At 37.0% G+C, this 27,273-nt stretch overlaps 1 protein-coding gene across 16 annotated transcripts in view; it reads left to right on the top strand.

Moving 5' to 3' along the window:
- The window catches only part of Ralyl (RALY RNA binding protein like), a 755,733-nt gene that overhangs the window by 284,671 nt on the left and 443,789 nt on the right, over positions 1–27,273 (top strand). For 14 of the 16 annotated variants that reach the window (XM_060385769.1, XM_060385783.1, XM_060385772.1 and 11 more), the window contains one exon: positions 22,903–23,181. In XM_060385769.1, coding sequence (XP_060241752.1) covers positions 22,926–23,181 — 256 coding nt within the window. In that variant the 5' untranslated portion in view covers positions 22,903–22,925. Of the gene's footprint in view, positions 1–1,640; positions 1,738–22,902; positions 23,182–27,273 lie in introns of all 16 variants that reach the window. The other 2 variants (XM_060385776.1, XM_060385773.1) reach the window with 1 other exon arrangement.

The following is a 27,273-nucleotide window of genomic DNA, read 5'->3' as shown; positions in this document are numbered from 1 at the left end:
GAGGCAGACTTCTGAGATTTGCACCCTTTATCCCCAGGGCCTTCTGAAGCCCTTACCTTTCTCTCTCTCTCTCTCTTTCTCTCTCTCTCTCTCTCTTTCTGTGTGTGTGTGTGTGTGTGTGTGATCATTTCGGCACTCAATGGGCATGGATAAGACAATTTAATTCATCACTGAAGTCTATTCTCTTGCCCTTCATTTTAGAAACCTGATGTTCTTGCATCATACTGCAAATAACTGCGAAGACCACTCAGTTGATTCTGAGAAGTATATAGTTTCCAAAGTACAACTGGACACAACTAGAGGAAGAAATACTAGATTCTTGTTTCAGAACAAGTTTAAATAATTAGGACATAAGATATAAAGATAATATGTATGATAACGATACTTTAAAAGTGGCATCAGTAAGAATTAAAAATTCTGTCACTTCTGAGTGTCAAAAAGCCACTAAAATACTAGCTGTAAATTACATTCAGAAATTTGTGGTGCATCAACAAAAATTAACAAAATAAAAGAAACAATTGCACGTGCTATCTGTATTGATGTTCTATCATCAGTCAATAATTAGAAGGGATTATAAATAACGATTATTGTTTAAATCAATCACAGAAAATGGTGCCAAGTATGAAAAGAAGTCCTTGATCTTACTCAGTAGTTAGAATTTTTGAGATATAACTATATAATGGGAATTCTAAGATGATAATTGTGAATAAATATTCTTCAGGAAAAAATCTTATACATTATCAACATTGTGAAAGTAAACTATAGGCTGAATATTATGAAAGCGAAAGTTTGAATTTTCCTAAGAAAAATGTAAACATATTGTAGTCTCCTCCCCCAAATTTCAAAAGCTATACACCATGACCGAAACGTAGTTAACGTAGTTCATTAACCTCATTTGCTTTATTTATTGGGGAAATGAAGTTTCACTGATGTTTTTATCAATTTAGAATTAGATTTTTTTTTGTTTAGTGTGTATGTGTGTGTATATGAGTGTGTGTATATGCTATATGTGCATACACACATGTAGCACACAACATGTATGCATGAAGGTCACAGGACAACTGACTGGAGGTGGTTCTCTTCTTCCACGACATAGGTCCTATGGTGAAGACTCAGTTTAACAAGCATTGTGCAAGCACTTTCTCCTTTGATTCATCTACTGCTATTTTTAAAAATTATTTTATGTGCAGGGGCTAATCTCTGTATTGTTCCAGTTTTAGTAGATGTGCTGCCAAAGCGACTGTCTCTGACATGAACTCAATGGCTGACTCTTTGATCACTTCCCCTTGATGGGGTGCAGCCTGATGGACCACAGAGGAAGACAATGCAGCCAGTCCTGATGAGACCTGATAGGCTAGGGTCAGATGGTAGGGGAGGTCCATCTCCCCTACCAGTGGACTTGGAGAGGGGCATGGGAGGAGTAGAGGGAGAAAGGGTGGGATTGGGGGGGAATGAGGGAGGAGGCTACAACTGGGATACAAAGTGAGTTAAATGTAATTAATATAAAAATAAAAATTTAAATTAAAGAAAAGCAAAAAAAAAAAGAAATTTCCTTTAACTGCAACTTATGGACTACATCTGAGCAGGGGGTGTAGGTCCTCTTCACTCATGGTCTTTTGTTGGTACATTGGTCTCTGCAGGATCCCTTGGACCCATATTTGCTGGCTTTATGAACTAAGAGGCCAGGTTTAGGAGTAAAATTCTGTATAGTACATGGAGAATATGAGGACAGCTATGGTAAGTAGCGGAAAGACATAATTTTGAATTTACTCACTGCTGGTTTGAAAATTCATCAATAGACTTACCCAGCTATGAAGTTGACAGGAGTACAAGTTTTGTATTAAAAGAAGAAGGACGAGGACAAGAAGGAGGAGAAGGAGAAGAAGAAGGGGAAGGAGGAGGAGGGTGAGGAGGAGGAGGAAGAGAAGGGAAACTTCCCAAAATAGATCATTGATTTTATTCTCAGTAGGATCCTGGTTTGAGAGAAATGGGAATGCAAATATGTTTACAAATTGTGACATTTATTAACAAGTCTTTTTAAATTAAATTTTTATTATGCATATTAATTACAGTTTATAAACTTTGTATCCCAGCTGTAGCACCCTACCTCATTCACACCCAATCCCCCCTCCCCCCCATATTCTCCCATGCTCCCCTCCAAGTCCACTGATACAGGAGGTCCTCTTCCCCTTCCATTTGACTCTAGCTTATCTGGTCTCATCATGACTGGCTGCATTGTCCTCCTCTGTGGCCTGGCAAGGCTGCTCCCCTGTCAGGGAGAGGTGATCAAAGAGCAGGCCACTGAGTTCAGGTCAGGGACAGTCCCTGTTCCCCTTACTAGGGTACCCACTTGGAGACTGAGTTGCTACGGGCTACATTTGAGCAGGGGTTGTAGGTTATATCTATGAATGGTCCTTGGTTGTAGTATCAGTCTCAGAAAAGAACCCTGCACCCAGATTTTTTGATTCTGTTGTTCTCCCTGAGGAGCTCCTGTCCTCTCCAGGTCTTACTATCTCTCCTTTCTTTCATAAAATTCCCTGTACTATGCTCAAAGTTTGGTTATGAATCTCAGCATCTGCTTTGATGCACTGTTGGGTAGAGTCTTCCAGAGGCCCTGTGTGGTAGGCTTCTGTCCTGTTTCCTGTTTTCTCCTTCTTCTAATGTCCATCCTGTTTGTTTTTCTGAGTAAGGATTGATCATCTTACCCAGGGTCTTCCTTCTTGCTCAGTTTCTTTAGGTGTACAGATTTTAGTATGTTTATCCTACATTATACATCCAATAACCACTTATAAGTGAATATATACCATATGTGTCTTTCTGCTTCTGGGATACCTCACTCAAGATGATCTTTTCTAGATCCTACCATTTGCCAGAAAATTTCATGATTTCCTTGTTTTTAATTGTTGAGTAGTATTCCATTGTGTAAATGTACACAATTTCTGTATCCATTCCTCCGCTGATGGACATCTGGGTTGTTTCCAAGTTCTGGTTATTAGAAATAAAGCTGCTACGAACATGGTTGAGCAAATGTCCTTGGTGTATAGTTGAACATATTTTGGATATATGCCTAGGAGTAGTATAGCTGGATCTTGAGGAAGTGTTATTTCTAATTGTCTGAGAAAGCCCCAGATTGATTTCCAAAGTGGTTGCACAAGTTTATTAACATTCTTAATAAGCAAACTAGGGATTATAAACAAGTCAGTATTGAAATATGATTAGTTTTAAATGCATTAAGCCAAGCACATTTATAAACATTGTGTAGAAATAGCAGAGGGGAGATAGGCATTTTGCTTCTGCAGTGAGATTCAGAGCTCTGTCTGAGGGATAGACTCATCAGGAGTCTATCCCTTCTACTATCCACCAGGTACTACCTAAGATTCTGAAGACACATTGACGTTTCTTGAAAAGAACAATTTTTTTTTCTTGGTTTAAGACTTGGCAAATAATATCAGATTTTACTTCTTTTGTAGTGCATGCAAGCCAATATAAGACAGAATAAAACATCACTGTGCATGTAATGCTTCAGACTACTTTGTATAAAATGAAAATAGAATTATCTAAAAATTTAATTTTATAAATTCTGGACCTAGTCTCTGAAAATGAGTGTTTATTTTGGAGAGTTTTTTTTTCTGCCCTTTTACTTTATGATGTCTGGAAAACTTTACTGATAATCAAGGCTGAATAACTTAGAGCATCTACAATCAGTGTGTAATCAGATTTGATGAGAAAGCCTTGCCACATGCTTATTGCATATCTATATAGATATATCTTAAACGCACTGTTTTAAAGGGCAAGTCTGTAAGACCTCATCCTGTACTTCTCGAACCAGAAACATTCTTTTGCTCTCAGTGTTTTGCTATGTCACTATTTCTGATCAGTTTAGGAGGAATAATGGCATTTCAAATCCAGGTCTAGAGTTTTGCTCTTATATCCAGCCTAATACTCATGCGGGTATTTCTGTGAACATTTGTTTAAAAAAAAAACCTGCTTTATTCAGAGTCACTTCTAAATATTTGGCATATGAAATGTTACTAAATGAAAATTAATTGCCTTTCATAAAAAGGGACATTTTACAAGACTGTGTAATCATATTAGAGTAATGACAGGGCTCACTAATGGAAATTAAATGTGAGGCTGGGTGTTCTGGCTGCATGGCCTGGGAACTGAGCTTGCATGTAAAAGTATAATTTCTGTCCCCACTGAGTGGATTTTTGAATCTCAAAATAATTAGTTCTGTCAAATAATTAATTTTGTTGACAGGATTAAGTTGAGAATATACAACCTCACATATACATACTTTAATTGTTTGGAATGAAAAGATGATATAAAACAATAATCTGGCAATTCTGGCTGTCAAACTTGATCAAATCAATCCTTTTCTACATTTGGGATTCGGTTTTATAACCTTGACTGTATATCCTGTAAGTGATCACCTTCCCTGCAGTGCATTTGCTTTAGGTATGTGAAAGAAACATTTCTGGGTTTTAAAATCAGACAAACCAAAAAATCAACAACACAAAACAAAGACTAAAACAACAACAAAAAAGGGTACAGCCCCCCCCCAAACCTCTTTAGTTAGTATGCTATGTTTCAGACATTCATCAAGAAAAGGAAACATTGGCTACATAAACCATAGTGACTTTTATTCGGAATTTTACTCATGCACAGTTATATTTATTCACGGTAAACTTAGTTTACTAAGTTTCTTGCTTTCTTTTTTTTTTTTTTAAATCTGCTTTGTATTTTCGAACCTATTATGACACGGAGCCCCACACTTACTTTGGTGATGGTAGCAGGGACAAACAACCCTTATCAGAGTGACTGTGACATTAGCACCCATGCTCTGACCTCATGCTCTATGTCTTAGCCTCAGCAATTTTCTTTAGCATTGCCTCTGAACAAGCAGATCTTTTTGTTGCCACTGATGCCAAGTACATCAGGCTTTGTAGAAGTGTCAACTTCTGTGTTACTAAATGTTGACTCCATTCCCAGTGTTGCTAGTGGAGTAACTCAGGGAGCTAACTAATGCTCTCCGACATGTAAACTAAGACCACTGTATTTTATGCCCTATACTCTTAATGATATTGCTTCCATATCTCTAATTTTCTTTTACTTATTTATATTTTTAATTATTTGTTACAATTTATTCACTTGTTTTTATCCCTGCTGTAGTTACTTATCTCTTCCCAATCCCTCCCTCCTTCCTTCTTCTCCTCCAATGCACCTCCCCTAGTCCACTGATAAGGGAGGTTATTCTCCTTTTCAGTCTGACCCTAGCCAATCAGGCCTTAACAAGGCTGGCTGTATCCTCTTCCTTTTTGGCTTGGCAAAACTGCATCCCCCAGGGGGAGGTGATCAAGGAGCCAGCCACTGAATTCATGTCAGAAACAGCCCCTGCTCCCCTTATTAGGGAAAGCACTTTGAAACTGAGCTGCCATGGGCTACATCTGTTCAGGGTTCTACGTTATCTCCATGCATGGCCTGTGGTTGGAGTATCAGTCTCTGCAGGACCCCTGGGCCCAGATTTTTTGGCTCTGTTCATCTTCTTGTGGATCTCCTGTCCCTTCCATATCTTTCTACCGCCCTCTTCTTTCATAAGATTCCCTGTACTCTGGCCAAAGTTTGGTTAAGAGTCTCAGCATCTGCTTTGATACTCTGGTGGGGTAGAGTCTTTCCTAGCATCCCTATGGGAAGCTCCTGTCTTGTTCTCTGTCTTCTCCAACTTCCATTGTCTATCCTGTTTGCCCTTCTGAATGAGGATTAACTGTCTTCCCCTAGGGTCTTCCTTGTTATTTAGCTTCTTTAGGACTATAGATTTTAGTATGTTTATCCTATATTATATGGTTAATATCCATTTATTAGTGAGTATATACCATTTGTGTCTTTCTGCTTCTGGGATACCTCACTCAGTATGATCTTTTCTAGCTCTATCCATTTGTCTGCAAATGTCATGATTTCCTTGTTTTTAATTGCTGAGTAGTATTCCATTGTGTAAATGTACCACAATTTCTGTATCTATTCCTCAGTTGAAGGACATGTAGGTTGTTTCCAGATTCTAGATATTATGAATAGACCTGTATGAACTTGGTTGAGTAAATACCCTTGTTGTATAGTTGTGCATATATATGTTTGGGATATATGTATAATTGTGCATATATGTATTTTGGATATATGCCTGGGAGTTGTTTAGCTGGATCTTGAGGTAGCACTCTTCCTAATTTTCTGAGAAAACGCCAGATTGATTTCCAAAGTGGTTGTACAAATTTATATTACAACTACCAATGGAGAAGGGTTCACCTTTTCCACATCCTCTCCAGCATGTATTGACACTGAGCTTTTGATCTTAGCCATTCTGATGGGTGGGGGGTGAAATTTCAGGGTCATTTTGAGTTCCCTGATGACTACGGATGTTGAGCATGTCTTTAAGTTTTTTTTCTGGAATTCGATATTCCTCTATTGAGAATTCTCTGTTTACTTCTGTACCCCATTTTTTAATCAGAGTTCTTGGTTGGCTGGTGTTTAACTTGAGTTTTTTATATATTCTGGATTTAGCCCTCAGTAATTTGGAGGGTTTGTAAAGATCTTTTCCCAGTTCGTAGGCTTTTTTTTTTCAGTTACAGTATGCTTTGCTTTACAGAGGCCTTTCAGTTTCATGAGATCCCATTTATTGATTATTGATCTTAGAGCTTGTGCTCTTGGTGTTCTGTTTAGGAAATTGTCTCCTGTGCCAATGAGGTCAAGACTCTTCACCACTTTTTCTTCGAACAGGTTTAGTATGTCTGCTTTTATGTTGAGGTCTTTGATCCACTTGGACTTTAAGTCTTGAACAGGATGATAAATATGGATTTATTTGCATTTTTCTGCATGTAGACATCCAGTTAGATCAGCACCATTTGTTGAAGATGCTATCTTTTTTCTGTTGTATAGTTTTGGCTTCTTTGTCAAAAGTTAAGTATCCTTAGGTGTGTAAATTTATTTCTGTGTCGTGTCATCAATTCTATTCCATTGATCCACCAGTCTGTTTCTATGCCAGTGCCATGCCATTACTGTTGCTGTATAGTACAGCTTGAGATCAGGGATGGATACCTTCAAAAGATATTTTATTGTACAGTTTCTTTTAGCAATTCTGTATTTTTTGTTTTTCCATATGAAGTTGAGAATTGTTTTTTCAATGTCTGTAAATAATTATGTTGTTATTTTAATGGGATTTTCAAAGAGGGCTCTGTCATTAATTATCATAAACTTCACAATTCAAATTTTTAGGATTCTAAACTACTAAAAATATTTTGTGAACTACTGTAGTTTTGTTTTTGAGAAATATATTTATGATAATGATGTATTTCCTTTAGAAATAGACAATTTTTATCTGAATATTATTGGAATTATAAACGTGAAATTCAAGGTAAACAATATTATTTGGGATCACAATTGAACTACTCCCCAGTGTCACTCAAATATACCATAAATTGTTACATAAAATTTTTACAAATCTGTGCTAATGGAAATCCTGTACTGATATTTTTTAATTGCTCACTTGGGGATCATTAATTTTCACAATCATTTTATTTTAGTTTTTATTTATTTTTTTTATTAATTACACTTTATTCACTTTGTATCCCCCCATAAGTCCCTCCCTCCTCCCCTCCCAATCCCACCCTCCCTCTCCCTTCTTCACGCATGCCCCTCCCCAAGTCCACTGATAGGGAAGGTCCTCCTTTCCTTCCTTCTGATCTTAGTCTATCAGATTTCATCAGCAGTGGCTGCATTGTCATCTTCTGTGGCCTGGTAAGGCTGCTGCCCCCCTCAGGGGGAAGTGATCAAAGAGCAGGCCAATCAGATTATGTCAGAGGCAGTCCCTCTTCCCATTATTATGTAACCCACTTGGACACTAAACTGCCATGGGCTACATCTGTGCAGGGGTTCTAGGTTATTTCCATGCATGGTACTTGGTTGGAGTATGAGTCTCTGGGACGACCCCTGTGTTCAAATTTTCTGGTTCTGTTGCTCTCCTTGTGAGGTTCCTGTCCTCTTCAGATCTTACTATTTCCCACTTCTTAAATAAGATTCCATGCGCTCTGTCCAACAGTTGGCCATAAGTCTCAGCATCTGCTTTGATAGTCTGCAGGGCAGAGCCTTTCAGAGGCCCTCTGTGGTTGGTTTCTAGGTTGTTTCCTGTTTTCTTCTTCTTCTGATGTCCTTCCTCTTTGCCTTTCTGGATGGGAATTGAGCATTTTAGTCAGGGTCCTCTCTCTTGATTAATTTCTTTAGATGTACAGATTTTAGTAGGTTTATCCTATATTACATGTCTATATGAGTACGTATATACCATGTGTGTCTTTCTGCTTCTGGGACAACTCACTCAGGATGATCCTTTCTAGGTCCCACCATTTACCTGCAAATTTCATGATTTCCTTATTTTTCATTGCAAAGTAATACTCCATTGTGTAGATGTACCACAATTCTGCATCCATTCTTCAGTTGGGGGCATCTGGGCTGTTTTCAGCTTCTAGCTATTACAAATAAAGCTGCTATAAACATGGTTGAGCAAATGTCCTTATTGTGTACTTGACCCTCTTTTGGACATATACCTAGAAGTGGTATGGCTGGATTTTGAGGAAGCGCTATTCCTAGTTGTCTGAGAAAATGCCAGATTGATTCCAGAGTGGCTGTACAAGTTCACATTCCCACCAGCAGTGGAGGAGGGTTCCCCTTTCTCCACAGCTTCTCTAGCATGTGTTGTCACTTGAGTTTTTGATCTTAGCCGTTCTGACCTGGAAAGACAAATTCTCAACTTCATATGGAATAACAAGAAACACAGAATTGCTAAAACTATCCTCTACAATAAAAAGATCTTCTGGAGGTATCTCCATTCCTGATCTTAACTGTACTATAGAGCAACATTCATAAAAACTGCATGGTACTGGCATAAAAACAGAATGTTGGATCAATGGAACCAAAGAGAAGACTCAGAAATAAACCCACACACACTATGAACACCTGATCTTTGACAAAGATGCCAAAACCATAAAATGGAAAAAAAGATAGCATCTTCAACAAATGGTGCTGGTCCAACTGGATATCTACATGTAGAAAAATGCAAATAGATCCATACTTATCACCCTGCACAAAACTGAAGTCCAAGTGGATCAAAGACCTCAACATAAAACCAGATACAGTAAATCGGTTAGAAGAAAAACTGGGGAAGAACCTTGAACTCATTGGTACAGGAAACAACTTCCTGAACAGAACACCAACAGCACAGGCTCTAAGAGCAACAATGGGACCCCATGAAACTGAAAAGCCTCTTTAAAGCAAAGGACACCATCATCAAAACAAAATGACTGCCTACAGATTGGGAAAGAATCTTCACCAACCCTTTATCTGACAGAGGGCTAATATCCAATATATATAAAGAACTAAAGAAGCTGAAAAGCAACAAACCAAGTAATCCAATTAAAAAATGGGGAACAGAGCTAAACAGAGAACTCTCTGTAGAGGAATATTGTAGAGGAATATGAAATGGCAGAGAAACACTTAAAGAAATGCTCAACGTCATTAGCCATTAGGAAAATTCAAATCAAAACGACTTTGAGATTTCACAATCATTTTTATTGAATCCTTTTAGCCTAAAACAACCTGACAGTTAAAATTTCAGGATGGCAGATATTAATTCTGTCTCCTGAATGTAGCACAGGCAGTATAAAAATCTACATCTGAAACCCATGACTAGACATAACAACATATAACAAAAAATGTGTATGAGTACACAATCAGGGTTTGACTGTAATGTAGCAGCATTTGCCTAGGGGAAGACGTGTTCTTTGAGCACTGACTAGAACACTGAAGAGTTAGGTATCATTTCCACTGACCTGGCTAACTAATGAGAGTGCATCCTGCACTATGAACTATTATTTCTGCTCTGCAGACCACTTGTCCTATCTTCTCTTTAATGAAAAATCATCAATATCTGGAAGTTTACAATGAATAAGATGCTATCTTCAAATCCCACTCATTCTGCAAATATAAAAATGTAATTATTTGAGCATGAAGACTTGTTTGATTTTTTTCTTAGTGTGTGGAGCTGTACAGAATTGAAGTAATACATTAAAAATTAAGACCACTATTATTGGGTAACAAGGAGCTTGAAAATTATGATTATTAAATTATAAAGTGACTAAACTTTTTATATTAATATATAATTTTACAATGCATAACTGTTGTGTTTATATGTATATCTGTGCAACACGTGCCTTTCTTAAGAGGTTATTAGATTCCTTGAAACTTGATTTTAGCTACTACATAGGTACTACGAATCAAACCTAGGTCGTCTAGATGAACAATTAGTGCTCCTAACACTTGAGCCACCTTTTCAGCCTCAATTTTGAAATCTTTAACTATGTGATTCTATATTGAGACATTGCAGAGAAACCACCGCTGGATTTCACTCTGCAATTTAGCTTGTGGCATATGGTTAGCGTCTTGTAATTAGGAGGAAATAAAAAGGTCTACCCAAGTACAAAGTATATTAATTTGCTATCAAGGATGGCTCATCAAGTCTCATTAAGTGCACAGAGTTTGTGTTTGTGCCTGTTGCTCTGTGACTCGGGAGATGAGCCCGAATAATGATTTTAGGTTCCTTTTTGCCTCCCATGGCAGAGCCGGTAGTCGCTGTGAAAATGGTCTCCTCTGAAGCCATAGGAGTAAGACATGGGAGACAGCTGTGAACATTTATGAAGAAAATTACATGCGGCTTCTTTGCTGTTACACTTTGAGTAGTTTTTATTAGGGAGTAAGACCAGTATATTTGACAGTTTCCCGTAAGGGGATTGTGGATGTTTCCCAAGCTCATGCTTTATACACATATCATTAAATTCCTTAGGAAGAGGGAAAAGTAAGCATGAATTTCAAAAGACCTTGTATTACTATAGAAAAATGGGTAACCTTTACAAGGGTCAGCATCAAGTTATGTATTTGTTTTCAGTAATAAAACTTACATGTATTTATTTTGTGTATTGTGAGGGCGTGCATGCCACAGGCAGGTTTAAATAAGAGAACAACTCGAGGCAGTCAGTTCTGCCCTACCACCTTTTAGGTACTGGGGATCAAATTCTAGTAGTCAGGCTTGACAGAAGGAGCTTTTACTGGCTTAGACACCTTTGCCCCAGCATCAAAGAATTTCCATGAGCACATATAAACCTGATGTGTCATGGGCAATGTTGGGATCATAATAGAAAGAGGAGTTCTAGGAAAAATTTAGGGAAAACACATTAGGCACATCAAAAGATACTTCAGAAACACTGACTTTTTTGAAGTTAATGTCCCACAGGGTAAAGTTCTTGTATTATATAAAGTGTAAGCTAATACACCAGGAGAAGAAAATTATTTGTGAATTCATGCGTAAGTACTCTCCCACCAAGTTATAGAGACTGCATTGTGACCAAAGCTGAGTTCAAACCGCACACAAAGATGCACCTCACACTGAAAGAGTGTACTGTCAGGTCAACTGTATTTGGGCTTACTCGCCCTGCCATCACGGATGATACTAGACCTTTGAACCTTCGTTGTTTTCATTATGAAACAGTACCACTACTGTACAGCCCATTTACTCACAGAAAATTAGCAAGAGTGACACAGCTTGAGTTTCAAATTGTCATATAAACATAAAACGTAACTTATAAATAATTTTTCAAGGAACTACAGTGTGCTTTATTTACAGACCTTTAGCTTCAGGCTTATGCAGGTTTCAGTATACTAGGCTGACTCCTGGAAACCTAGCGAAGGAAGAAAGTACAAGGCTGCTTCCACATGGAATACATTTAGATAACAATTGTTACAGAATTATGAGAATTCTGAATGTACAAAGCTCTTGATTTTGCATTGTTGTAGGCCTCAAAATGCTAATTATTTAAAATGGGACTCTGGCTTGTATATTTGTCCTTCTATAATGAAGTGTGTGCGACTAGGTAACATAAAGAGTGGCCATTAGTTTCTAGAGTCTGAGAAGCTCATGAGCAAGGCTCTAATAAGTTTGCTTTATTCAGAAGTCCTTGGCCTGGTTTCTCAAGTCCCATTTTGAGCATGGCCTCTTCCTGGGAACCAAATACGCATGTACAGGAAAATAGCCACTTACATTCAGTTTCATTTTAAAAGTGTGTGCGTGTGCACACATGTGCGTGGGTGTGTATATGTGTGTAAATGTACGTGTGTGTGTGTGTGTCTGTGTGTGTGTAAAGAGGACAGAGGTTCACAAAGAGACAAAGTCCCTCACCAAATCTGAAACTACAGATACAACAGGACTAGCTTGCCAGCAGGTTCCAAAGATTCTCCTACACTGCCTCTCTATATTAGGGAAGGTGGGTGCATGCCACTGACCCTTCTTCAGTACATTGGTGTTGTGTGTCCAAACTCAGGTCCTTATGCTTGTACAAAAAGCATTCAGGGAACCGTGTTCCTAGCCCACTCAATTCTTTGGTAAGGTTTCTTTTTTTTTTTAATTTAATTTTATTTTATTAATTACACTTCATACTTTGTATCCCTCCATAAGCCTCTCCCTCCTCCCCTCCTGGTCCTCCCTTACTCTCCCCCTTCTTCACACATGCCCCTCCCCAAGTCCATTGATAAGAGAGGTCCTCCTCTCCTTCCTTCTGTTCTTAGTCTATCAGATTTCATCAGGAGTGGCTGCATTGTCATCTTCTGTGGCCTGGTAAGGCTGCTGCCCCCCTCAGGGGGAGGTGATCAAAGAGCAGGTCAATCAGATTATGTCAGAGGCAGTCCCTCTTCCCATTACTATGTAATCCTCTTGTACACTAAACTGCCATGGGCTACATCTGTGCAGGGGTTCTAGGTTATCTCCATGCCTGGTACTTGGTTGGAGTATGAGTCTCTGGGAAGATCCCTGTGTTCAAATTTTCTGGTTCTGTTGCTCTCCTTGTGGAGTTCCTGTCCTCTCCAGATCTTACTATTTCCCACTTCTTACATAAGATTCCATACACTCTGTCCAACAGTTGGCCATAAGTCTCAGCATCTGCTTTGATAGTCTGCAGGGCAGAGCCTTTCAGAGGCCCTCTGTGGCAGGTTTCTAGGGTGTTTCCTGTTTTCTTCTTCTTCTTCTGATGCTCGTTTTCTTTGCCTTTCTGGATGGGGATTGAGCATTTTAGTCAGGGTCCTCTCTCTTGATTAGTTTCTTTAGGAGTACAAATTTTAGTAGGTTTATCCTAAGTTATATGTCTATATGAGTGAAATATACCATGTGTGTCTTTCTGCTTCTGGGACAGCTCACTCAAGATGATCCTTTCCAGGTCCCACCATTTACCTGCAAATTTCATGATTTCCTTATTTTTCGTTCTAGAGTAATACTCCATTGTGTAGATGTACCACAATTTCTGCATCCATTCTTCAGTTGAGGAGCATCTAGGCTGTTTCCAGCTTCTGGCTATTACAAATAAAGCTGCTACAAACATGGTTGAACAAATGTCCTTACTGTGTAGTTGACCCTCTTTTGGATATATGCTTAGAAGTTGTATGGCTGGATCTTGAGGAAGCACTATTCTTAGTTGTCTGAGAAAGCACCAGATTGATTTCCAGAGTGGCTGTACAAGTTTACATTCCCACCAGCAGTGGAGGAGGGTTCCCTTTTCTCCACAACATGTATTGTCACTTGAATTTTTCATCTTAGCCATTCTGATGGGTGTAAGGTGAAATCTCAGGGTTGTTTTGATTTGCATTTCCCTAATGGCTAATGACATTGAGCACTTCTTTAAGTGTTTCTCTGCCATTTGATATTCCTCTACAGAGAGTTCTCTGTTTAGCTCTATTCCCCATTTTTTAATTGGATTACTTGGTTTGCTGCTTTTCAGCTTCTTTAGTTCTTTGTATATACTGGATATGAGTCCTCTGTCAGATAAAGGGTTGGTGAAGATTCTTTCCCAATCTGTAGGCAGTCATTTTGTTTTGATGATGGTGTCCTTTGCTTTAAAGTGGCTTTTCAGTTTCATGGGGTCCCATTTATTGATTGTTGCTCTTAGAGCCTGGGCTGTTGGTGTTCTGTTCAGGAAGTTGTCGCCTGTACCAATGAGTTCTAGGGTCTTCCCCAGTTTTTCTTCTAACTGATTTAATGTGTCTGGTTTTATGTTGAGGTCTTTGATCCACTTGGACTTTAGTTTTGTGAAGGGTGATAAGTATGGATCTATTTGCATTTTTCTACCTGTAGACATCCAGGAAGACCAGCACCATTTGTTGAAGATGCTATCTTTTTTCCATTTTATGGTTTTGGCATCTTTGTCAACAATCCGGTGTTCATAGTGTTTGTGGGTTTATTTCTGGGTCTTCTGTTTGGTTCCATTCATCCACCATTCTGTTTCTATGCCAGTACCATGCAGTTTTTTTATAACTGTTGCTTGAGATCGGGGATGGAGATACCTCCCGAAGATCTTTTATTGTAGAGGATTGTTTTAGCAGTTCTGGGTTTCTTGTTATTCCATATGAAGTTGAGAATTTTTCTTTCCAGGTCTGTAAAGAATTGTGTTGGCAATTTGATGGGAATTGCATTGAATCTGTAGATTGCTTTTGGTAAGATGGCCATTTTTACTATGTTAATCCTGCCAAGCCATGAGCATGGGTGATCTTTCCATCTTCTGATATCTTCTTCTAATTCTTTCTTCAGAGACTTGAATTTTTTTCATACAAGTATTTGACTTGCTTGGTTAGGGTCACATCAAGGTACTTTATGTCATTTGTGGCTATTGTGAAGAGTGTTGTTTCCCTAATTTCTTTCTCAACCCTTTTGTCTTTTGTATACAGGAGGGCTACTGATTTTTTTGAGTTAATTTTCTATCAGGCCACTTTGTTGAAGGTGTTTATCAGCTGTAGGAGTTCCCTGGTAGAGTTTTTGGGGTCACCCAGGTATACTATCATATCGTAGTGATAATTTGACTTCTTTCTTTCCAATTTGTATCCCCTTGATCTCCTTCAACTGTCTTATTGCTCTAGCAAGGACTTCCAGCACTATGTTGAAGAGATATGGAGAGAGTGGGCAGCCTTGTTTCGTCCCTGATTTCAGTGGGATTGCTTTAAGTTTCTCTCCGTTCAGTTTGGTAAGGTTTCTAATCACACTCATGAGGGTATGCTCCTTAACTTAATCACCTCATAATGGTCCCAACATTCAAAGGTATTACAGTGGGGTGCAAGTTTCAACATGTGAAATTGCTATATATATATATATATATATATATATATATATATATATATAATTGCAATTTCAGTTTTATCTTGATAAGGGAATAGTAAGTGAATGCCCTTAAGCAAAGCTTTGGGTGACATTTTGTTGTGTGTGAAGTGGGGTATACACAAGTCAGGTGCTTCAGAAAGAAACATGGTTTAACACATAGGCGCATTATGATAGATGAGAGGATTCTCTCAAAAGCCCTAGCTGTTCTAACAGATGGTGCCCAAGAAGTAGCCATTATATGTAATATAATAGAATTATAATTTTTCATAGACTTCAGCACTAAGACTAGTCAGCCATGCGCCTGCTGCATGTGAAGATAGAAGAGAACATCAGCGCTGCTCTAAGGATCATGTGGCTTTGTTCATTTCATGCCTCAAAAATGTACACACATACTTGCCACACCTGTGCTTTTCTGTATAAATCCTTCTCAAGCTGAGGTCATTGCAGTTTGTGTTTACGATCCTAAGTGATAGTCAATTTTCTTCTGTCAAATGCATTTCAGAGCTACCAAGTAAACAATAGCTACCCAGTGATCACAATTATGTTGGAAACTGCTGTGGCAAAATGAAACATTTTCTTTCATTTATTAGAGGGAACTGCTTCATGCTCATTTTTAAATAGCATTTAATTTCCTGTATTGTATATTGTGTACAAAGGTGATAAAATGTTTTGAATGAATGAATGTTTTGCATGTCATTTCAAATAGTGACTGCCATTTGAAATAAGCATTGTAAGTGTCTTAATTAGTATTTAGCTTATTTTACTTTTGACATGGTTCTCAAAAGCTATGAAGGAGTTTAAAATCAGATCATGTTAGGTAATGGTGACGGGTTTCCTGCATTTCTCTGATGCTCAAGTCTGCTTCTACTCTCCATGCACACATGATCATGTCTGCCAGACGGAGCATCTCCACCTCTTCAGCATATAGAAGCTCTTGTGCTTGATTTAGATAGCTGCTCATGACGCAAAGGACATTACAAGCTTGGTATATAAGGAAGAAAAAGAAACAATCTTGATATAGAGCTATAAGAGGGAATAAATTGTCAGTTGACAAAATGAGGAAAAACCTATTTCCTAAGGCTGAGTTATGACAGAGCCTCTCATAAATGTTAACCTACCACAAAGATTTTTTTCTTCCTTCAGAATCTTTGGCTGTTTTATTTTGACAGTCATTAAATTCCACTGTATGGATGTATGGACATTGAAAACAGTGGCTATAGATAGATAGATAGATAGATAGATAGATAGGTAGATAAATAGATAGATATACAGTTTCCCCTATAATTATCTAAAAGTCAGATGTACAAATAGTTTACCTTCATTTATAAAATTGTGTTCATCCTATTGGCCAAAGCAATTAAATTTCTTTAGTTAAAATCGAGTGTAGTGAAATTATTTTAGAACTATGTGACTTATCTCCATGTTATAATCCTTGAAAATTTAAAAAGCAGTATGCTCTGAGAATAATTAATATGTAGGGTTTATTTTGAAATTCTTTAGTGACAATTGTGTCAAAAATAATGAATCAAGCAAAAAAGCTATGTCTGTTTAATATGACATGAATGATAGAAGTCCTCTCTGTAAGTAGTAACCCTCTCTAAACTACAGTGAGGTAAGCTTCCTAGTATTCAGATGCCCACCGGAGATCCTCATGTAAATTATAGGGCTTTCTCAAGTTTGGTTTCACATTGCTCTGAGAGATACAAATCTGTTACTGATAAATCATTTTGCATTAGTAATTTCTTCCTTCTTAAAATTGTATTTATTTACTTATCTATTTGTGTATGGGTGTTTTGCCTGCACATATGTCTGTGCATCATTGGCATGCTCCATCTCCACAGGTCAGATGAGGGTGTTGGATCCCAAGCACTGGAATTAAACTACCATATGCAATGATACAAGAAATATGGATTTTAATAAAGTTTTTTTTGTAATTTATGTTTTTCTAAGAATTTAAAACTGATAAAACATGAAATTGTAAATTCCGCGTATGTTCAGAGTGGGATTATATTTTTCTCTGCTATTTATATATAATCCTTCAAATTTACATTTTCCCTAAATCTTTACTAAAATTTACATATGCTTTTAGTATTCCATTGCATATTCCATAAAGCGTTTTGAAGCTTAAGACTTAATCCTTTACTATAGATGTGATCTTTATATTTACGAATATCAGAGCCACTACCTAATAGCTTCCCTTTGCCAAAGAACAGCAGATTTTTTTCATAAAATAGTATTATAAACATTTTGCTTTGCCATTTTCGCATATATTAATTAATTTCTTTCTTATGAGTTACTTAAAAATTGTCAGTGATGTGGAAAACTAAAATACATTTTTCAAAATTGTACATGATGCTGACAGTTGATGAGCACTTCTGACTTTACCTACCTTAAGACCTTATCTCTTTTATTTTCCAATGAATATTATCTTTCTTCCTCTCCTCTGTGTGTGTGCTCTCTCCCTCTCTCCTTTCTCTTTCTCTTCCTATATCTGTCTCCTACCCTATCTCCCATTCTCTGAATTACATGCTTAGTTTTTCTCTATTGCAGTATTTGCTGTGTTGTGCCTGTAGGATATACTGACAACAGACTACTTGTGTGAGGGTCTACAATACAGTTTATTCTTTCTCATTCATTCTTGTGCATTCTCTCAGTCCTTTTCTGAATTCTTTTTTTTTTTTTTTCAATGCAGTTTATTCAGGAACATTGAACAATCCTCGGACCCCGGGGAAAGCCAGCCCACAGCTTAAATAGCCTCTGGGTAGCCAAGCCAGGCGTGCCACGGGGGCAATGCAGATAGGTCCACATACATGGAAGCAAGCCAGATCCTCGGCCTTAGCCAAATGTGGAGTTGTTCGTGACAGAGAGCACTCACCATCGGGAAGGTGGAAGGCGGAAACCAGCTCCATCTTTAAGGCATAGCATTCCGCAGCTCTCTACAGTTCCCCCTTTTTGTTTTAGACGCATCAGGCAAGAGTAGAGGTCTGATCTCTGATAATAGAAATAAATTGGGACTTCTGAATTCTTAAGTGTCAGTTGAATTACTATTGTTAAGTTACTTTCTTGAGTACCTGAATATTTGTGTTTTTTTTTTAATTTTTAATTTTTTATTGGTTCTTTTATTGCTGTTTGCTCATTATTCAGTGAACATCTAAGTGACTCTGAAATTTTGGTTGAAAAACTAAGACCCACTAAACCTTGTGGAAAGAGCGCTGTGCGCTACTTTGTTTCAAAGAAAACATTTTCTCTATACCACACTAGAGCTGCTTTTAATTTATAGTTAATGTACCTTGCCAAAATCGAAGATAAGACTTTCCAATACAAATTAAAAGGCTATGTTTATTCTTGCTATTTACGATCTCTAGAGGATTCATGACTCACTCTTTTTTGAAAATGAAAATTATTAGTAATTAGCACTTATTTAATAGCAAGTATTTGAACTTTTTATTTCTTGTTTGTCTAAAATATACCTAATACCACCAGAGCCCTAAATTTTTAAGTCACAAGAATATTTTTTTTCTGAATATATGTTGAAATGATTTAAAGTTCAAAATCGAGGTAATCTTTAGAATGGATCGATCCAGTAGAATATAACCTTTTTTAAATTAAGTAAAATGTCTAAAATTCAGTCCCCACATTATGCTTGCAATATTTCAAGTGCTCAGAATCCAGGTACACTAATTAGATTTTTTTGGGGGTAGTGCAGCTATGGACCCCACAGAAAGTTCTGCGGGGCTGCAGTGGTTTAAATCTTATCTATTATTTCACAGCATTTTTCACAAATCCTTTAGTTCCCTGCAAACTTATTGATTAAAAATGAAGCAAACAAGAGGGCTTCTCTTGAAAACAGTTCATTCCTCCCTCAATGTTTCTATTGTAGTCACAGGATCTTTGTCTGCTCCTCCCCATATCTGTCAGAATGTAGGCAGGCTTCCATTGCCTACACAGCTCCTCAGAACTGGCCTTCTGTAGTTTGATTATGATGTATCTCATGTGGTTCTCTTTGTATTTTTTTCTTCTCAGGATACATTCAGATTCTCAGATCTTTGATATTATCATTTTTATGAAATTTAGGAGTATTGGGGCATCATATTTTTGAATATTTTCTTCAAGTCCCTCTAGGACTCTGGATATATTTTTGATAAACAGCCTGATATCTTTTTCACTCAGCTTTCTGAAGCTATTTACTACATTTTCTCCTCAGTGTTTTCCCTTTTTACTACATTTGGGATATTTCATATTTCTACAGCTTTAAATTTGTGTATCTGTTCCACAGAGACCTGTCATCTATAATATATATTCATTGAAAATATTTCAAACTTTAGAAACAAGAGTTTTCACCTTTAAAAGTATCATTAGGGGGACTGGAGACATGGCTTAGAGGTTAAGAGCACTGACTATTCTTCCAAAGGTCCTGAGTTCAATTCCCAGATAATGGTTAATGAGATCTGGTGCCCTCTTCTGGCATGCAGGCAGAAAACTATATGAATAATAAATAAATCTTAAAAGTAACATTAGGTTCATCTTTAATTTTTTTCTATTGGTAAGTGGTAATATTTCTTAAACTGATGAAACTATAGGAGGAGGTTTTTGTTGGATCCTTAAGATGGCAAGTCTCATGTGTCTGGTTATTCAAGCTCTATTTTTTTAAAGAATGTGTATGCCTTTTACTGATATGCATTTGGATTGTTACAAAGGTTGACCATTATGTTGTTGTTGTTGTTGTATGTTTGTGGTTTTATATTTATTTTATTTTGCAGTGATGATCCCAATGAAAATTCTAGGGATTAATTGTTCCCAATGCTAAGACCCAGTTCTTCCAAATCAATCTTAATGACCCGGGAGTCAATGTTGGCACTCTGCTGCTCCTTGGAAGTCTCCGTTATTTGTAGCCTTTTATATCACCAGCTCACAAATTTTCAACAGCGTTATAATCATAACCTGATATCTGCCCCTTTGTTTGCAGTCTTAGCTATCAGCATAGATTCAAGGTCTTCTCCCAACATACTTTGCTTTTTTTTCTGCATAGCTCTTGTCTCAAGAAGACTACCTCATCATTTGAAGCCTTTTCAGAAACGTTGAAGTCTTCTTTTTGACTTCTCATGTCACTGAGCCTACAATGTGTGCTTGCAATAACCCCTACTACCAACTGTTCATTGCATGTGTACCTTGTTTACCTGTCCAGGCAGCAAAAGAGACAAACCAAGGCCTTACTTTTTCTTTCAGATGTCACAGCTCTTCACTGCTTGAGCTTTAATCTAATTGTTCTTGCATCTCACCTAGTAAATCTTTGCCTAAGAGATGAATGTCAATCATAGGTATTGTCTAGGTAACAGATGTTTGATTTATATTTACCTGTTTTATAGGTATTTGAGTCATTTGGTTTCCATGTCATCATTTGGTTTTATGTTGTTGTGGACCACAAATTTATATAATAGAGGTGCATATGTTAGATAGGTCAGTAGTAGTGTAGGAAAAAGAGAATAGCAACTGATTCAATGATAAATTTCAGAAAATGCTGATGTGATAATGCAGATAATTTTAACAGAATTCTCATGTACATGAAGGTAAAGTATTTTCTACGAAGCTTTCTTAAAGAGATAGAAGCCTACAAATTTCAAAGTACCTTGTACCCTCAATTATGCTAAAAATTATCATTTTTTTTACAGGGTTTTTCTATGTAGGTCAGGAATGTGCTCTATCTGGCTGGCCTGGAACTCACAAAAGTCAGCTTGTCTTTGTATCCCCAGTTCTGAGAATAAAGGAGTATGTCACTATGCCTGCCTCTATTCAGTTTCTTAAATTTGTCTTGAGATTCATAAAGTTGGTAAAAAAAAAAAAAGTATAAAGATAGCACAGTGGCATCTATAAGGAGATCTCAGAGTGAAAGTGCAACCTCACTCTGAATCGCTCCACAAACCGTTAGTGCGACCTCATCCAGGTGACCTCATCTAAGAGTTTCCATGACTGCTTCCTAACCAGCAGGTCCCTGACTACAAAATAAATGTCAGCCGTAAGGATTGCTTACGCTTGACTATATCACAGATTTGGTGTTTCAGAAAACATTTGCTATACAATGATAAAATAAAAATGTGTTTTCTGGAGCCTGTATTAGTGATATTGACCTGTACTAGTAAGAAAGGGAATCTACATTAGATTACACAAAGTTGATGTTTTAGTATTTTTCTTGCATTTTCAAATATTTGTTGTGAGTTATGTAATAGCTATAATTTAATGATTAGAAAAGAATAGTAGTTTTAATTTCTACAATTCTAGCTTGAATATTTCACGATGAAAGTACAAGTCAAATGCAGCCAAGCTAGAATAATATAAGGCAGTTTTAAAAATCACTCTTTTAATTATTTCCTTTAATTTTTATGTAAATGGTGTAATGTTTTATTAGATCTACCTTCATTATAATGATATGTATAAGAGTCTATTTTGAAATAAAGTTATAATAACCTCAGATGTAACAATGAATAGTTTTATTTGAAATATTTTAATGCTCTTAGATTGTGCTTGATTTCAAGAGCACTTCTTTTAAATGTGTAGTGAATGATTGTTTTTAAGCATACATGATATGTGGCTTTGAGACTTCTAGTATATTAGCAAGTAAATGAAAAGTGTCGTTTAAAATGATTCTTAAGCGTTACTGCATTTGTTATTTTTTAGCTGAAATAGTTTAAAATAGAGTGTTCACATAAATATGTTTGTAACTGTCACCAAGAAAATGTGACAATTGGCTGGCCTTCAGCAATGACTGCCCCCACCTAGGTGTAAGCCTCCTAAGTTTATTGTTTCATGTAGTGGTTTGTCTAAACAGAGAGGTGCCTGGGAAAACATTAACACTCAATAAATATGGCTATGGACTCAAAGGCCTTCAATAAAACCTTCATTGAGTTTACTTAAAACACAAGGCAGAGAGGAAAAGTCCCAGTTCTACTGTGCATATTTTCTGAGTCTTGATGAATAATGGCTGTATATATATCTTTTTGTTTACATTTACCTGTGGTAAAATAAATTATAGGTTCAACTTGTTGTCAAGAAAAGAACTACTCATTCTTTCTTTATGCAAAAAATTCTTTATCAAACTCCTGATATTAACAACTTTTCTTTTTTCATTTTATAACCTTTAATAGAATTAAAGGTTGTTGGCTTCTGCCTGTAGGATTCTTCTGGAGATGCAGATAATCGGTGTGCCTGTTATGAGCATATAGCAGTACACTGCCTGTGTTCAGACATTACACGACACTCATCCCTTTTCATTAGACTCAGACATCCAGACCATCATGCTCTTTTGTTTGTTTCACAGAATAAATTGGATTATTCCTTACTTTTTTTTTTTTTTTTTTTGAAACAAATGTAGGTATACTTAAAAGTAAAACAACTGCAAAGCATTCAGTCATTTTGGGGACTGGGTATTGTAAACAAAATTGAGGCATTAAAATTTACATGTAATTAATTATGAGAATTTTCTAACAGGATTTAGTTAAGTGATGTGTCCTTTTCTATTAAATTATATTTACTTTATATTACTATTTTCTTTTTAACAAAATGATCAGTCATACTAAGGGATTTGTTTCCAGGTGACAATTTGATACCTGTTCAAAGCCAGAAATACCTCTTTAATTTATTTATATTATTTTCTGATTTGTTTGTTTGTTTGTTTGTTTAAGGATTAAAACAAGGTGAGCCAACCATGACGGGCAAAACACAGACCAGCAACGTTACCAATAAGAATGACCCCAAGTCCATCAACTCCAGGGTTTTCATCGGCAACTTAAATACAGCCATTGTCAAAAAAGTCGACATTGAAGCTATTTTTTCAAAGTATGGAAAAATCGTTGGCTGCTCCGTTCACAAAGGGTATGCTTTTGTTCAGTACATGAGTGAGCGCCATGCAAGAGCTGCTGTGGCTGGAGAAAATGCCAGGGTCATCGCAGGCCAGCCTCTTGGTAAGCTGTGCTCAGCTGAGCGTTTTATTCCGGTCTATCCACATTGGCTGTATGGCTGAATTTGTTAACGGTCAGCAACTCCATAATATCTATTGCTTCCTTAACCAATTCTGGAAAACACAATACATGAATCTGATTTAAGTTTTGACTTGAAATAGTGTGTGACATTCACGAAACATATGCTGAGTGCAATGACCTGGAGTACAAGATTTGTTCTGAAAGGATGATTCATTTTCCTTATTTATGCTTTTTTATTTAGGAAGCATGTTTAAAAAATAGTAAAAAGAAATACATTTTGCAGACTAGAAAGGATCTCAACTCATTATTTCTTAAAAGGTTAGGAATGATGTATATTACGTGTTCTCTATGCACCCTAGTGTTCATCTTATGCTTCATGCCCAAGGAATAATACTGAAGTTTTGCTAAGAAAGTATAGTACCTTGTGAGGTAAAATAAAAATTAGAAGAAAACTTTTGTAATTATTGAAGAGACAGAAACATTAAAGTTTTATATAATTTCCCATGTGAAAATGCAATCAATCAATCAATCAATATTTAGCTAGTTTATATTTCTTATAACTGTCATCACTATCTACATGAGATATTTCAGTTTATGATGTTGCCTTTTTATGTTCATAAGCATGAAGCCAAAACAGTGTGTTAAAGAAACAATTAGATGTACTGAATAATCAAGTGAGACAAGCAGGAAAATACTATACTATCAAAGTTCCTAAATTGGTAACAGTTTAGGAAAATGTTTGCTAACAGGAATAGTGGAACACAGCTATAAATCCTGGCACACAGGAGTCTAAGGTACAAAGATGGAGAGTCTCCAGTCACCTTTGGTTATACAGTGAGGGGAAAACAAACATTGGAAAGCTCTGGCGTTCATTGAAATGTAAGTGAAGTCTGAAGTATATTTTTGAAGAAGTAAAATGAATTTCATATAATATCTGATATAAATCCCCAAACATATATAATGCAAAATGTTAGCTTTTATTTACATCTTCATTGTTCATTTTCATTAGAGTAAAAAAAAAAAAAAAAAGATGATATTTACAAACACTATAGTCTGTTTTCCAGGTGCTCATTTGGTTCCGTTAATAACTACAGTTCCCACACAGTACCTTGATATTGGAGTTTTCTGGCTGTTTGTTTCTTTAGAAAGTGTTGTAATAAAAATTTCTTCTTAAGAGCAACATTCTAGATAATTTCAGGGTCAGTCTATTGCCTGTATCCTTATTACTGTGAAACTAGCCTGACCTTGTAGAAACACATTTGTTTATTACTCTTTTAAAAATGATTACAATTGTAAAGTCAATGCTAAGTCTGACTCCCTTGGAACTGAACTGCGTTAATTCTTTGGAGTCCTGCTTTCCATCACCACCCAGCTGATCACTATCTTTAAAAACATTGAACAGACAAAGAGACAGGAATATAACTCCAACTTTATTGCCTTAAGTTTGCAAAGTCTATGCATAAAAATGGTGTTCTCAGATCCCTGTGCATTGGGAAGCAGAGTTAAATGCTGCCTCATATGGTATGTTTTTTTTTTTATTCTCAGCCATACCCATACCTCGTCTTGGTATTTCTTTTCAGGATAATCTCAAGAACATATGCCTTAATCAAACTTTATATCCAAATCCATACTAAAGACCTTATTCATTTAGGTGGAACCTAGTTTATTAACTTTTTTTTTTTCTTTTTTTTTTTTTTTTTTTTTTTTTTTTTTTTGCCTATGTGAGAAGACTTTGTTAAGATGCAGGTGCTTTGCAATTTAAATATTAACTTTGCTTTTCAGGTCAAGTACCTGAATATAATCATCTCTCTTAACCCTGATTACTAAAAATTCAGGCAAAGGCAAGACATCCAGTTGTTCCCAGGTGGAGTGGATTCCTCAGTAAGGTGGTGCGAACTTTCCGTGCTGCATTCTCACTTTTATCTCAATTACCAGGCACATTTTTTTGTTGATTTTCGCAAAACATCACCCTAAGTAAATTGTTTGCTCATTTCCACATATTTACTTAAACTAACGGTTTATACTTGTCCCATGTGCAGTGAATTGATGATGGTCATAATGACAGGTTAGTATGATGTGAAACACATACTGTCTAATCATATAAATGTCTTCTGTAGAGCAATCTTTTTTTTTTTAAGGATTCCAACCTTACAGGAAATGAACACTTTTTATTTTTTTACAGTTTATTCATTTTATATCCCAATTGAAGCCCCCTCCTTTATCTCCTCTTGGTCTCACTCTCCCTCTCTCTTCCCCTCTCTACCCTTCCTTTAGTCCACTGAAAGGGGGAGCTCTACCTCCCCTGACATCTGCCCCTAGCTTATCAAGTCTCATCAGGACTGCCTGGATCCTCTTTCTCTGTGGCCTGGCAAGGCTGCATTACCAGGGGGAAATGATCTAAGTGCAGACAACCGAGTTCCTGACAGAGGCGAACCCTGCTCCCCTTACTCAGGCACCCACATGGAGACTGAGCTGCCTATGGGCTAGATCCGAGCAGGGGGTCTAGGTCCTCTCCATGCATAGTCCTTGGTTGGTGCATCAGTCTAAGCAGGACCCCGTTGGTTCAGAATTTTTAGCTTTGTTGGTCTTGTGGAGATCCTGTCTCCTCTGGGTCCTTCTAACCGCCTCCCCCCCCCCCCCGTCTTCAGTCATAAGACTCCCTGCTCTCTGCCCAAAGTTTAGTTGTGGGTCTCAGCATTACCTTGTTGGGTGGAGCCTTTCAGACGACTTCTATGGTAGGCTCCGCTTCTGTTCCCTCTCTTCCACCACTTCTGGTATCTATCCTGGTTGCCATTCTGAATGAGATTTAAGAACCCTTCTTAGGGTCCTACTTATTGTTTGGCTTCTTTTTTCTTTTCTTTTCTTTTTTATTTTTATTATTAGTTACATTTTATTAACTCTGTATCCCGGTTGCATCCTGCTCCCTTATTCCCGCCCAATCCCACCCTCCCTCCATTTCTTCCCTGCCTCTTTTCAAGTCCACTGATAGGGTAGGACCTCCTCCTCTTTCATCTGACCCTGTTTTATCAGGTATCTTCAGGACTGTAGCTTTTAGTATGGCTATCCTATATTATATGGCTAATATCCACTTAAAAGTAAATGTGTACCATGTGTATCTTTCTGGTTCTGAATTATCTCACTCAGGATGATTTTTTCCAGTTCCATCCATTTGCCTGTAAATTTCATGATTTCCTTGTTTTTCAATAACAAGGAAATAGTATCAAGGAAGGAGTAGTATCCCATTGTGTAAATGTAGCACAATTTTTGTATCCATTTTATGTTGAGGAACATCAGGTTGTTTCCAGATTCGATTTATTACAAATAAAGCTGCTATGAACAGAATTGAGCAAATGTCCTTGTTGAATGATAGAACATCTTTCGGTTATATGCCCAGGAGTGTTATAGCTGGATCATGAGGTAGCACTATTCCCAATTTTCTGAGAAAGCACCAGATTGATTTCCAAAGTAGTTGTACAAATTTGCACTCCCACCAGCAATGCAGTATAGTTCCACTTTCTCCACATCCTCACCAGTATGTGCTGCCAACTTAGTCTTCGATCTTAGCCATGTTGATTAATATAAGATGGAATCTCAGAGTTGTTTTGATTTGCATTTTTCTGATGACTAAGGATTATGAACATTTCTTTAAGAGTTTCTCAGACATTTGATAGTCCTCTGTTGAGAATTCTCTTCTTTGCTTTGTACCCCATTTTTTTTTCAATGGATTATTTGATTTGTTGGTCTAATTTCTTGAGTTCTTTATATATTCTGGATATTAGTCTTCTGTTAGATGGAGGGTTGGTAAAGATCTTTTCCCAGTCTGTAGGCTGTTGTTTTGTTCTGTTGACAGTGTCCTTTGCTTTACAGAAGCTTTTCCATTTCATGAGATCCCATTTACTGATTAGACCCTGAGGTGTTGGTGTCCTGTTCAGGAAGTTGTCTCCTGTGCTAATGAGGTCAAGGCTCTTCCCCACTTTTTCTTCTAACAGATTTAGTGTATCTGGTTTGTTGAGGTCTTTTATCCACTTCAACTTTAATTTTGTGCAAAGTGATAGAAATGTGTATATTTGCATT

The sequence above is a fragment of the Meriones unguiculatus genome, chromosome 6 (assembly GCF_030254825.1).
Source record: "Meriones unguiculatus strain TT.TT164.6M chromosome 6, Bangor_MerUng_6.1, whole genome shotgun sequence".
NCBI lineage: Eukaryota > Metazoa > Chordata > Mammalia > Rodentia > Muridae > Meriones > Meriones unguiculatus.
Note: the sequence above shows the minus strand (reverse complement) of the source record. Positions and strands in the feature narration are given on the sequence as shown.